The sequence below is a fragment of the Ipomoea triloba genome, chromosome 3 (assembly GCF_003576645.1).
Source record: "Ipomoea triloba cultivar NCNSP0323 chromosome 3, ASM357664v1".
NCBI lineage: Eukaryota > Viridiplantae > Streptophyta > Magnoliopsida > Solanales > Convolvulaceae > Ipomoea > Ipomoea triloba.
This window is the reverse complement of record NC_044918.1, coordinates 18,087,036-18,100,178: the sequence shown is the minus strand read 5'-3', so window position 1 is coordinate 18,100,178 and position 13,143 is coordinate 18,087,036. Positions and strand designations below refer to the sequence as shown.

General features: G+C 36.2%; 3 protein-coding genes across 4 annotated transcripts in view; all 3 read right to left on the bottom strand.

Annotated features, from left to right (window-relative positions):
- The window catches only part of LOC116012169 (G-type lectin S-receptor-like serine/threonine-protein kinase CES101), an 11,222-nt gene extending 10,111 nt beyond the window's left edge, over positions 1-1,111 (bottom strand). For both annotated transcript variants that reach the window (XM_031251645.1, XM_031251646.1), the window contains exon 1: positions 364-1,111. In XM_031251645.1, coding sequence (XP_031107505.1) covers positions 364-1,027 — 664 coding nt within the window. In that variant the 5' untranslated portion in view covers positions 1,028-1,111. The remainder of the gene's footprint in view (positions 1-363) is intronic.
- A 545-nt stretch (positions 1,112-1,656) lies between these two features.
- On the bottom strand, positions 1,657-6,012 carry LOC116013598 (G-type lectin S-receptor-like serine/threonine-protein kinase CES101). Its single transcript, XM_031253443.1, has 7 exons — positions 5,970-6,012; positions 5,583-5,645; positions 3,073-3,272; positions 2,784-2,994; positions 2,465-2,702; positions 2,237-2,387; positions 1,657-2,148 (listed from the first exon to the last, which is right to left on the bottom strand). The coding sequence occupies exons 3-7, from the start codon at positions 3,136-3,138 to the stop codon at positions 1,834-1,836; spliced, it is 981 nt and encodes a 326-aa protein (XP_031109303.1). The 5' UTR covers positions 3,139-3,272; positions 5,583-5,645; positions 5,970-6,012; the 3' UTR covers positions 1,657-1,833.
- Positions 6,013-7,083: 1,071 nt separating this feature from the next.
- On the bottom strand, positions 7,084-11,886 carry LOC116013597 (26S proteasome regulatory subunit 8 homolog A-like). The gene is made up of 9 exons (XM_031253442.1): positions 11,558-11,886; positions 10,205-10,302; positions 9,853-10,077; positions 9,656-9,718; positions 9,394-9,557; positions 8,316-8,472; positions 8,083-8,181; positions 7,675-7,785; positions 7,084-7,457 (listed from the first exon to the last, which is right to left on the bottom strand). The coding sequence occupies exons 1-9, from the start codon at positions 11,751-11,753 to the stop codon at positions 7,317-7,319; spliced, it is 1,254 nt and encodes a 417-aa protein (XP_031109302.1). The 5' UTR covers positions 11,754-11,886; the 3' UTR covers positions 7,084-7,316.
- Positions 11,887-13,143: the final 1,257 nt, after the last annotated feature.

Sequence of the window (13,143 nt, the reverse complement as noted above, 5' to 3'; positions counted from 1 at the left end):
AACTCCACTATGACCTTAAATCAGGGATACACTAACACCTAAATTAGGGATCCACTAATTTATGTTTTGTTCTTATTCAGAAAGTGGTGCAAATAATTAAGAATAGGAAAATTTTCATGATTAGTGCATTGATGGAATGCAACTATATAAAGGCCATCAAAATCCCCCTCACTGCTTGACATACAGTCTTGTACACCATCTGAGAGAGTTGAGTCAAGTGAGAGAAAAATAATTAGAAAGCTCAAGCAACAGCAGTAAGCAGATCAGGCAATCATCAAACAAATAACTATGGCTGGAGGTTAGATCCTATATTTCATATACTTCAGTTCAGTTTTAATTCTTACACAAGTAACATATACCTACCTCTTCCCGGAATATACAGTAACCCACTCCCGGCACTGAAATTCATTCCGGGATTGTATCTCCGCACCAAATCTTCACTGACGTTAGCCGTTTTCGCCACCGTCTGCAAGCTCTCTCCCGGCCTCAGGGGATACGTAACGAACAAGTCGTAGCCCTGGGGCAAATCTTTATTCCCGCACGAGCAATTAACCAGCACGTTCAACACCATCCCTATATCCAGGAAAAAAACATCCTTGTCCGAGAGACGGTTAAACTTCTGCAACCACTGATAAGTGGTTAAGTTGGAATAGTAGGACCTGGAAATGGTATAGAGGATGTCCCCTTTTCGAATGGTGTACGGAAACATGTGTCCAAATCCGTCGATAATCGACAGGCAATCGCATTGGAATGGCACGTTGATCCTGGTTCCTTCGAGGACGGAATTCCCGTTTGGAAAATTGGTGGTTGGGTTGTAGGCAATGATTTTGTCTGCAGGGATTGAGAAGAGCTTGGAGATGAAGCTCAGATTCGTGCCCGGCCCGACGTAGTATGAGGCTAGAGCCAAGTCACATCCCTCACTGCAACTGGACTCAGCTGGTGATGATAAGCTGAGAAGAGAGAAGATTATCGGGAGGAGTAGAGTTGAGGTTGATCCTGGTTTGGATTGATGAAGAAAGAGCCACATGTTGAGCAAAACCCATGAGAGGAGAATGGAGATCTTTTGGATTGAAGAAATGTATGTTAGGTTTGGAAAGACTAAATTGTCAAATAAATGATGGAAAATGGATGGATAAGCGAAACAGAGCAAATAATGTCTGCACAAGTCTAGAATGGACCATGGAACTATGCAAGCGTATGTTTGAAAAATCTACCAAGTAGCACGCAGAAACGTGTGAATTAGTGCTACAATTTTATTTATTTCACAGGGTTAAAAGACTGAAATGTGAAAGAAATTTAATTTGTTGACAAAAATGAAAAGCTTTTGAAAGATAGACAAGACTAGGAAAAGAACGTTTGGGACATGCATAAGGAATTCATGTCTCACATGTGTTTGACATTTTTTTTTTATGATCAACAATATATTTTGCCTTTTAGGATGTAGTGGTGATATTGGAATTGCCCCAACATATACCCTCAAACATACCAAAGTAGTACGTAACTACATATTATACAAATGGATATATGCTGCATTAACTATTACAATAATATAATAGTGGAATAATATATAGTTCATTCATGATTCATGTATATAAGCTAAGGCCAAGGTCTACTGGAATAGTATTACATTAAAACAATTTACTTAATAATTGCTTCAGTCAACAGTGGTAAAATTGGAATAATAGTTGGTCTTGGGAATTGACAGACCAACTAGTTTGCAGAAGTCTAGAATGGACCATAGAACTATACAAGACGAGAGTTTCAACAACAAAAATTTGCCCTTAGCTTGAATCACAATCAATCTTGATGAATTGATTAACCTATATATGGTGCTTATCTAGCTAGCATTTCTGAAACTGTTATTTCATTAGTGGACAAGGACAACCTTTCATCTTTTTCTTGGCTTTCTGACTGCTGGGCACCTTCATCTGCAATGAAAAATGCAGGTTGTTTAGGCAAAGGTAGCTCTGCACTTTCATTTGCAAACATGGAGACCACAGTTGACATTGAAGGCCTATATTTTGCGTCATCTTGCACGCACAACAATCCCACTTGAATACACCTCATTACTTCTGCTTCTGGGCAGGATCCACTCAGTGCAGGATCCATTAGCTCTACACCTCTCCCTTCTCTCCACAGCTCCCATGCCTGTACAAATATTGTCATAAAACAAATGTTGAGCCTCAGAATCCTTATCTTTTGCTAATGATCTGTACTGTACTGTTGATGATCTTACCAAACCAATGAGATTTAGTGGGTGTTCCAAACGATACGAGCTGTTGTTTTTCTTGCCGCTCACAATCTCTAGGAGTAGAACCCCGAAACTGAATACATCTATCTTGGTCGAAACAATTCCCCTCAAGGCATACTCCGGAGACATGTATCCACTGAATTGACAACCAAACAATGTTGTTAGAATTTAAAACCATCTCTACTAACAATCAAACTATTATTAGTTACTTACTAGGTTCCAACAATTCTCTTGGTGTTTGCTTCACTTTCTTGCCTTCCAAAGATTCTAGCCATGCCAAAATCAGATATTTTTGGGTTCATATTTTCGTCGAGTAAGATATTGCTGCTTTTTAGATCTCTATGGATGATTGTCAACCTCGAATATTTGTGGAGATAGAGTAACCCCTGAGCAATTCCTTCTACAATGTTCAATCTGTTCCCCCATCTTAGCAGCTCCTTCCTGTCAGGGTCTGTTCATACCAAATTCATACAAAAGAACAGATTGTATATAATTATATAAATCACTTGCAATTACCAATGTGTATACTTACCAAATAAAAAGGAATCTAAGCTTTTATTGGGCATATACTCGTAAATTAAAATTTTTTCATTTCCTTCGATGCAGCAACCCAAAAGCCTAACAAGATTAGTATGCTGGAGTCTGGCAATCAATAAAATTTCATTCTTGAACTCCAAAAGCCCTTGGCCTGAGCTTTTTGCGAGTCTCTTAATAGCTACTTCTTGTCCATCAGGTAATGTTCCCTGAAATTTCGATCAGTGCAATAAGATTAATTAGTCACTGCCAGAACTTTTTAAAACTAAAGATATTGTGAAGCTTACCTTGTAAACAGGTCCAAAACCGCCCTTTCCGAGCATACTTGCATTAGAGAAATTGTTTGTGGCCATAGAAATGCTCTTAAAACTGAATACCTGCAGTTCATGACTAATTTTTTTGTCTATATTGCTCTTCTTCACTCTTGAGAGTGTGACAACACCTCTTAGTTCATCTAGCAGCAGACTGGCTTTTGATTTGGCTTCACCTGCAGATTATTATTAATCATGAAAGCAAGATATTAGAGGGATATATATCATCAAAAGATGTTTGCCATTTTCTTCCCAAATCCTGGTATTACACAAAGCCTCACCTTTTGCATTCTTTTTCCATTTAAAGTAGAAAATGGAGCATACAATCAATAGGAATATCACAGAACTAAGAATAACTGCCAACCATATCCACCATTTCCTTTTCTTCGAGCTCTCTGCAGTAGAAACAAAGGATCCAGTGTATCTTTAGATCAGATAAGCGTGCCTATAAGCGAGAAAGGAGAGCTTAATGCCGGTTGATGTACAGAAAGGTACAACCATATACACATACTTGCGAGTTCTTTACATTCCTAGCCAGGGTCAGAGTCAGAAAAAAGTAAAATTATAGTAACATTTTACAATGTCAGTCAATGTTAGTACCTACCGATTATACATTTATACGTAGTACATGATATCATTATATATATCATACATAATTGTACCATTGACATCGATCTGAATTGATACTTTATATTAGTTCAACCAATTAACCAACCTCTACTTAGAGAAGTAGAAAGAGGCGGAGTAAACTCGGAGAAATTGAAAACCCTACAAAAGCACGGCTGCCTAGCTTTGTGATCAAAGGAGCACATAGATATTGTACTATAAACGGAGATAATAGTGCAATCCTTCACAATGTGAAGAAGAGTGGAGTAGGCTGACGAACCACTATAAAAATCCCTCTCTCTCTATTACTTACTGCACTATAAAAATCCCTCTCTATCTATTACTTACTGTTTTTATCTATTGCATTGCATACTCACGAACCAAATCTTATATTTTCTAATCTATCAAAACAGTGCAAAGTAATACTAAAAACCGATAACTTACTTATTTCCGCTGCTAAAACTTTGATCAAGTATTAACTCTTTTAGAGGGTTTCTTCTTGTGAAAATTTTCTAAAATCTAGTGAGTTTATTCAATCTCTCCCCCTCCCCTCCTCTTCTAGACTCACTTCTCAACCCATCGGGACCAACAACTATAATTTAAAAAAAAATAAAATTGAACAGGAAATTATTTAAGTTTAAGAATTCACTCAATATTTAAATTTTGATTTGAATTTTAGGTTTAAGTTAAAATAATACAAATAATGCCACCTCTACCCACAAAACTACTAGAAGTGTAGAAAAATCAATTAAGTTGAATCGCCAAAAACCTTGTGGTCTAGTAGCACTCGATTGCACCTCCACATGAAAGGGGTATTGAGTCAATAGTACTAAAAACAAAAAAACAAAAAACAAAAAACTTAAGCTGAGTCCAAATATTCAAAGCTCAAAGCTTGGCTCGGTTTGAAAAATTAAAACTCTTAACTGAGCTCCAATCTTGCTAGAGCTTGACTTGACTTGAGTTCAAAGTATTCAAGCTTGATTTGAATATGCTCAGTAGTTTTTTTTTTTCTATTTTATATATAATAATTATTATTATTATAATAAGCATTTTACATTAAAATAATATCACAAACTCAATATTGCATTTCAATTATAACCATTTTACAACATATAATTATATATACATAAAATATAAACATATTAATTAAATATGAAAGTTTATATCTATATTAGGTATAAGACAAAAACTTGTGTGAGACCGTCTAACCGTGAGACAAGTCGGGTCAAGTTGGGTCAAAATGCAAATGTAATACTTATATGCACAAATGTCATACTTATATGCTCAAATGTAATACTAATCAGCAATAAAATTTTTTGTTACTTATAAGGTTAAATGTAATACTTTTAAGGGAAAATACAATACTTTTACATTTCGATTTAAAAGTATTACATTTTCCCACAAAAGTATTATATTTTCCCTTATAAGTAAGAGATATTTGTCAACATTACTTATTATGAAAAATATATTACTTTTTCTCTTATAAGTAACAAAAATTGTATTATTGATTAGTATTATATTTGAGCATATAAGTATGACATTTGCATATATAAGTATGACATTTGCATGTTGCTTCAACCCGACCCGACTCGTTTCACGAATAAGGATCCATGAGGCGGTCTCACACAAGTATGACCCTAGGTATAATATATATATATAAGTTCAATTGAACTTGTGAGCTACTCAATGTGAGTATTTTAAAAAAAAAATTAATCACCTTGAGTAGCTCACAAGTTCAATTTGACTTGACTTGACTTGACTTGACTGTTACTCTTATTTAGCTTGGCAGTTAGCAAATAAAATTTTGAATATGTATCAAATCGAGCTCGAGTAGCTCACAAATAATTTCTTTACACTCATAAACATAATGGAGCGCTTACTTGAGAGTTGTTTATTTCTTTACATACCTCCAGACGGAAGTAATGATGGCAATGAAGAGGCATCTGGAAGAAACGGACATTAATTTTTAGTTGATAAATCTTGAATAAGAAGATATATATAATAGATTAATAGTTTGGGCTTCATATTAATTTGATCAAATAAAGAAATAGAGTGTGTAATCAATTATTATACCATTAACCAGATTCACGTTATATTATAAATAGATGTGTAATCAATTATTATTATACCATTAACCAGATTCACGTTATATTATAGAGCTTGTCTAAAATGACATTTAAATTATATGTCTAGTTTGCGGTATACTTTGGGTGTATAATGAAATGAAATGTATGATTATATATATGCAAATACTCCGTAACACATACCGATTGCTGGAATATACACTATTCCACTATAAGATAGGACATCCACTCCTGGATCGTACATTTGCAGCAAATCTACCCTCACATTAATCAATCATTATTGTGTGGACCATACTATTAAATAATGCACATTTAATATAAAAATAATGTACATTATATTCAGGGGATATACATTATTTGTGTACTGAATGTACATTATTTTTATAGTATAAAAATAATGTACATTCAATACAAAAATAATGTACATTTAGTACATTAAAAATGTACATTTGATTATGGTCCACGTAGCTGTGTGGACCATAATTTGCCCACGTCAATCGCTTGGGCCAGCGTCACCAAGTTCTGCTCCGAATTCAGGGGATACGTAATAAACAAATCGTACATGTTGGACACATCCGGATTCCGGCACGAGCAATTCACCGTCACATTCAACGTTGCCCCTCTATCCCAATTACTCGTCAACGGGTAAATACTGTTAAACCTCTTCAACCAATCAACAGTGGTTAAATTGGAAAAGTACACCTTCGCAATCATATCGTAGGTGTCCCCGGGCGCAACGGAGAATGGAAACACATGCCCCAAGAACTCGCCGTTTTCCAGACAATCACATCGGAATGGCATGTTAATCCTGCTGCCTACAAGGATCATATCCGGGCTTGTAAAATTGAGAGTGGGGTTGTAGTCAAGAATTTTCTGGGGACTAGTGGAGAACAGTTGGGAGAGGAAGGTGATATTCATGCCTGCCCAAACATCGTATGAAGCTAGAGCTAAGTCACAGCCATAGCTGCAAGTGGAGGCAGTTGGAGGGGAAAGTGATGAGAAGGTAAGAAGGGATAAGAATATCCGGAGGATTTGGATTGAGACGAGAATTGAGCTCTACCTTCTTTCTGGGCGCTGGGAGTGGGAGGATTGATTGAAGAACACTAGTACACTACAATGATGGAGAAAGCTAGGTTAGGTTTGGACTTTGGAGAGTCTGATCAAATTTCAGAAAGAATTGTCAAATGGATGGGATAAACCAGAGCCAGCCAATCAGAGCAAAGAACTGGCAGACAACTTTGCACAAGTCAATAACAGGCCATTGAAGCCATCTACGAAGTAGCAGAAAACCGTGAGCTTCTCTTTTCAAGATTTGCGTAGTATTGCAATTCGTTACGTACGTCAATTGTTTTCTACGGAGTAATATTTTTTGATCAGTCAACAAGTGTAAAACTGTATTTAATACGGGTACATTCGTGCGTGATGCATGAACATGGTAAAAACATAGACAATTTCTTCAAGTCTGACCAAGATGAATGCGAAAATACACATTATTTTACTTCCACAACTGGGACGACGACGTAGTCTCAATTACTTCCATAGCTTGCGCAATGACATGTTCTTCTCTGTATCTTTCTTCATCACCTTCGCCACTGCCATCTCAAAATCTTCCTGTGTCACGTGGACCCTCCTTTCTCGCAGAGCAAACATCCCCGCTTCAGTACAAACAGCCTGCACATATATATAATACACAATCAAAACAATTCTTCCTGTCTATTTCTTTGCTTCATTCACAAAATAACCATAACAAAACTGCTGGCTCACAAACAATTTTGATGATCTCATATCATATACACTAACTAATAATATTATGTCACTCAAGCAAACATACAATATGCGAGAATATGACACCCCACTCCAAATCATCAAATCAAGGAAGCCAACTCACCTTAAGTTCTGCACCAGAAGCACCATTCATCTTTTCTGCTATCTTCTTTAGATCAATCCCACGCATCAAGTTCATTTTCCTAGAATGGATCTTCAAGATATCCCACCGAGACTGAATACCAACATCAATTGTTCATTCAGTTGATATAGGAGCAAACAGGAAGGAAAACACGCTCATTATGAAAATCTAATTTAGAAAGAAACAAACATGAAAGCAAGCAGGATAAGATGCAAAACTACTTTTTCTTTTTCATGATAAAAATGATTCTTTTCAAACTAAAACCTCAATATGGAAATAGAGTGAGAGTCGAATGGGCAAGAAATACAAGAATCCAACACGTAGAAATCTGGACACTTGTAACAACTTTCAATGAATTAATACATAACCAATTGAGAAGAAGTTTTCTACCTCTTCATTGGGATTTGGAAATTCAATTTTCCTGTCAATTCTTCCTGGTCTGAGAAGGGCCTGATCCAGAATATCTATACGGTTTGTGGCCATCAATACCTGAAAGGAATACAAGCTTATATTGTAGCATTTGACCACAAAAGACAATGGAGACCAAAAGAAGAGTATATATCATACACACACACATGCTGATTAAAAGAAAAGCTCCTAATCAATTTGAACCGATGACTAACCTTGATCTTGTTTGATGCCTCAAATCCATCAAGCTGGTTAAGGAGCTCAAGCATTGTGCGCTGCACTTCACTGTCACCATTGCCACTTCCTGATTCCATTCTAGCTGACCCAATGCTATCAATTTCATCCATAAATATAATAGACGGAGCATGTTCTCTGCAAAACAACAAAACCAGAACTACTTAAGATGATGGCACAATAAGTAGAGGGCCTAGAGGCAAAAGTATTAAGAAAATGCTTATTAGAAAAGCCTGAAGTAAAGCATATGATACTCCTCAAGTGTATCCATAGGAAATAATTAGAGGGTGTTGTAAAACCCAAACACATGATCAATAGGTTCTGACGCATGTTTCTTCAAGCACCTAAAACTAACTTCAAAAAGCAACAGCATACTCAATTGCCACCTTCCTAAATTCGGTTCAATTCCATCCCTACCTTGAGTAAGTGGACCAGTTAACTGGGAAAAAACTAACTCAGAAATTCTTCTGCTACCAAATGCACATTCATAAAGTTTCTCATCCCAACCAAAGCTCAAATGGCATTGCATGTAACAAAGCCTTCAATAACTGAACTTTAACACTGAGATAGAAGGGAACAAGGAGTAATTAACGAGAGAGTGTAGAAAACAAAAAAGCAGTTTCTTAAACGCCCCATTCACTTGGCATAAAATATTCTATGCATAAGCCATAAGTTGTTTTATGATTTACATTGTTTACTTGACTGAAAAGTGCATAAATAGTTTACAAGGAAACCTTGCTTTTATGCCTATAGGCATAAAACCATTTAAATTAAAAGATGCATAAATGTTTTATTTGTCTATGCAAAATACTTTTTTTATCCCAAGATATTCCTAACTAAGCTAGTCTTTAAACACTTTCCAGCATAACTAACTAAACATTGGGAAAGTTTTTCCCTAGTTATTATTATTAATTTATGCAAAGTGTACTAAAGAAAACATTTCCCCTCCACACCCCCAAAAATTGTTTTTAGCTAATGCCTTCAATCCCACAGAATTAAGGCACCAAAAGTAACATACTCCGTAATATTTAATTGTCAATGTGAGATTAAAAAACAAACCTGGCCATTACAAAAAGTTCTCTCACCATTCGAGAGCCTTCTCCGATATATTTTTGCACAAGTTCAGAGCCAGAAACCCTAATGAAGGTACAATCAGTATGATGTGCAACAGCTCTTGCCAGCAGTGTTTTCCCAGTTCCTGGAGGTCCATAAAGCAGTACTCCCTATTTTTTGACAGATAAGTTAAGATAGGATAAGAATGTCCATTCACTGTTAACTAAATAAAATACCAATCAAAATAACTTGACAATGCTTAAGATACCTTTGGTTGGGCAATTCCAAGACTCTCAAATAATTCAGGGTGTTTAATAGGGAGCTCAATAACCTGAAATATATGACAAAAGAATATCAATGTACAGAATCTATAAAACGCAAAATAGTTGTGGTCTTAGTACTCATGACCAAAGATGGAAAGTTACTAGATACGCTAACACAAACAAATGTTGAAACAACATTAACCTCCTTTATCTCCTTGATTTGTTGATCAAGACCACCAATCATATCATAAGTAGAATCAGGAACTTTTTCAACTTTCATAAGGTTGACTAAGGGATCCACTTTGCTAGGTAAAATCAAATGGAGAACATAGCTATCGTTGCGAAGAGCAACCCTAGTAGATGGAGTAATCTTTGTTATGTCAATGCTCTTATCAACGTCAACAACATATTTGCCTTCAGGATGCACCTGTAGAACAATATACGATAAAGAGTTTACCATAATGAGTAATATATATACAGACAGAGACACACACACAGCTGTTACTTGTTAGTTTAAATACAAATTTAATTAATTGGGTGGGGGTGAAACTTACTTTAACTAAAACTTTTGACTTCCCCATCACTTTGACAACTTCACCGACATAAGATCCAGGCTCCTGAAGCAATTGTAACTCTTCCTTCAACATTCTCACTGCTCAATGGAAATAAACAAAAAAGGAATACATCACTGAGCAATTTGTAGTTTTTACTCATCCAAAAATTTAAATAAAATAAAATAAAATAAAATACAACAACAACAACAATAATAATAATAATAATAATAATAATAATAATAATATAAAACCATCACTAATCACCTGGTACCCCAAAAAAAAATCTACCAAAGTGGAAACCCAGAAAATCTGGTGAAGGATAGAGGATGAGATCAATCAAGGACCAAAATAACCAAAATGAAGATTAGAACCAAATTACCCAAGTGATAGTTGCCCTTGATCTCACACAAAGAAAAAATCATGTGCTGGCACACATACATAAGGGAGAATGAAGGAAGCCTCGGTATGGAGGAAAGATAAAGTGAAAGACAAAGTGTTTGAAATATTAGTAATTTAGTAAATTTGTAATTAAGGCAAAACTACAATAATTGAAATCTAGAGGTTCACTTCAAAATAAACCATCCTAAAACTAAGCCTACTTACATTCAGTTAATTTACTTATTCTCCTCAATGAATTTCAGAAGTAATAAAAGTTACCACATACTATATAAATAAGAGACTCCCCACATTGGGGCAACCCTAGCCAAGTTGGTCAATCTGTTGACTTGGTAACCACAAGTTTACAAGTTCGACTCCCAACGGGAGTGGCCTATTGGCTTTCTTGGTTTGAGAAGGCAAGCTATGGGTAGGTTACCTACTTGTAGCCCTTTGCCAGCTAGCCTTAGCTAGGCTCACAAGGCGGCATTTACCGTGCACACCCTCGGGTAGTGCCTGTGGTTCCCTCGTCACCCAAAAAAGAAAAAGGGACTCACCACATTCTTTCCAGCTGCATACATTAATGAAATAAACAAGATAAACAAGAGACAAACCTCTATAGCACATTAGCACTAACTATAGCATTCAAAAAAATGCTATTTTCCTAAAGAATATTACATTTCCTTAAATGCATCCGGACCAATACCAACATTATATAATATAGTTAATCTGATCAAGATGCTAACTTTCTAATTGCAAAGAGCTACTCCTACAGATATCAATCTCTTAGCTACATGGCCGACATAACACAAGGGAAAAAAAAAAATTAAGATAAAAAAGAACACTGGTTTATGCACGTGAATATTATTTTGCAGAACATAGCACAATTTTACAAAATCATAACTCAGAGATAGACAATTCCATTAAAATTGGGGCTAAATGTGGGGTTTTTGAAATATATATTGTTAACGATCTAACCTTTAGAATTGAGCTCATTACGCTGGGCTTCGAGCCGATTGAGATTATGACTCTTTTGGCGGACTTGGAGTTGGAGATCGTGGATGTGCTGCATGTAGTACTGCTTCAGGCCTTCACCTTGCTTCATAGGCTTCGCTGAACAGATATCTTCTCTCCCTGATTCGGTTGTGCTCTTTCTCACCTCCACCGTCGCCATTCTTTGATCGCGGGTTTAGGGTTTCTGATCACAATCCACTGTTTTCCAGAAGCTGAGAACTTGAGAATGAATTACCTTCAACAGTTTCGATTCGGGTCGGGTTGGTTTGATTCAAGCTGGTATTAAAATGAGTTTCTTGATACTTCTCCTTTTCTTGATCAGTTGGAAAACTAAGATTAGAGTAATTACACAAATAGCCCACACACTGATTTATATTCGAGAACGCAACTCTTTATCTTTTGAATTTAAAATTGAGCCCCAAGAATATTAAAATTAACATAGAGATTAAAATCCATCAATTTAATATTACATCAATGATTTTTTTTTAAGGAACATTCATTCAAAACTTAAATAATCAAATATTCAATACATAAAGGGATAATAGATAAACTAAATAGATTGACTAGATTGAGAACTAGTAATTCTAGCTAAAGCATGAAGCTTATTTGCTGATCTATATATAAACTCAATAGACACCGATTTAAAGTGTCATTTTAAAGAGTGACATTATCCTATGACACAACCCGCATAAAGAGAAGTCATTTTGGAGATGGAGTTGTTTGCCAACTATTGAATAGAATAGTAACTCTTTCAGTTGTCTCCATCGCACGAAAATGCTTATTAGTCCATACTAATTCATTCGTAGATGATCTTTTGGAGATGGAGTTGTTTGCTAACTATTGAATAGAATAGTAACTTTTTCAGTTGTCTCCATCGCACGAAAATGCTTATTGTTCCATAAGCCATGGGAGGAATGTTGTGCGAAAATGCTTATTGTTCCATAAGCCATGGGAGGAATGTTGTGCGAAAATGCTTATTGTTCCATAAGCCATGGGAGGAATGTTGTCGAAAATGCTTATTGTTCCATAAGCCATGGGAGGAATGTTGTGCGAAAATGCTTATTGTTCCATAAGCCATGGGAGGAATGTTGCGCGAAAATGCTTATTGTTCCATAAGCCATGGGAGGAATGTTGCTTAGTGAGTTGACACTTGATAGGTGATGCAATTTTTTTTGGTAAGGTCACGTGGTCTTTCTTAGTCCGTTTAACGGTCCAGAGGTACACCCATGTTCGCTTCGGAAAGCACAGGGGGAATCGTCAATTGTGGGAATCGAACCTGGGTCCTCCCGAAATTTTTCCTCACAAAGAGAGTTCACTTGCCACTTGAGCTACCCCATTGGGTTAAAAGGTGATGCAATGATTTTATCACTAAGCTGCAAAGGGGGCATAGTGGATCAAGGTCGATATCTCTACTGGCTAGAGTCACTCGAAGTTGCAAGATTTTGTGTGCACAACGCGGTGCCATACGAAGTTAAGAAACTTTGGTGGGATTTTTATCCTCCACAGTTGGGACAATGCTTGAAAGGACAACAACTCTTATTGCCTATCAT

Coding starts and splice junctions, on each gene's coding strand:
- LOC116013598 (XM_031253443.1), bottom strand. CDS start 3,138: ATGGCCACAAACAATTTCTCTAATGCAAGTATGCTCGGAAAGGGCGGT. Junction 2,995..3,072: donor GTTTTGGACCTGTTTACAAG/GTAAGCTTCACA, acceptor TCGAAATTTCAG/GGAACATTACCTGATGGACA. Junction 2,149..2,236: donor CACTAAATCTCATTGGTTTG/GTAAGATCATCA, acceptor ATATTTGTACAG/GCATGGGAGCTGTGGAGAGA.
- LOC116013597 (XM_031253442.1), bottom strand. CDS start 11,753: ATGGCGACGGTGGAGGTGAGAAAGAGCACAACCGAATCAGGGAGAGAA. Junction 9,719..9,852: donor AAATCAAGGAGATAAAGGAG/GTTAATGTTGTT, acceptor CATATATTTCAG/GTTATTGAGCTCCCTATTAA. Junction 8,473..9,393: donor GAACTTTTTGTAATGGCCAG/GTTTGTTTTTTA, acceptor GTTGTTTTGCAG/AGAACATGCTCCGTCTATTA.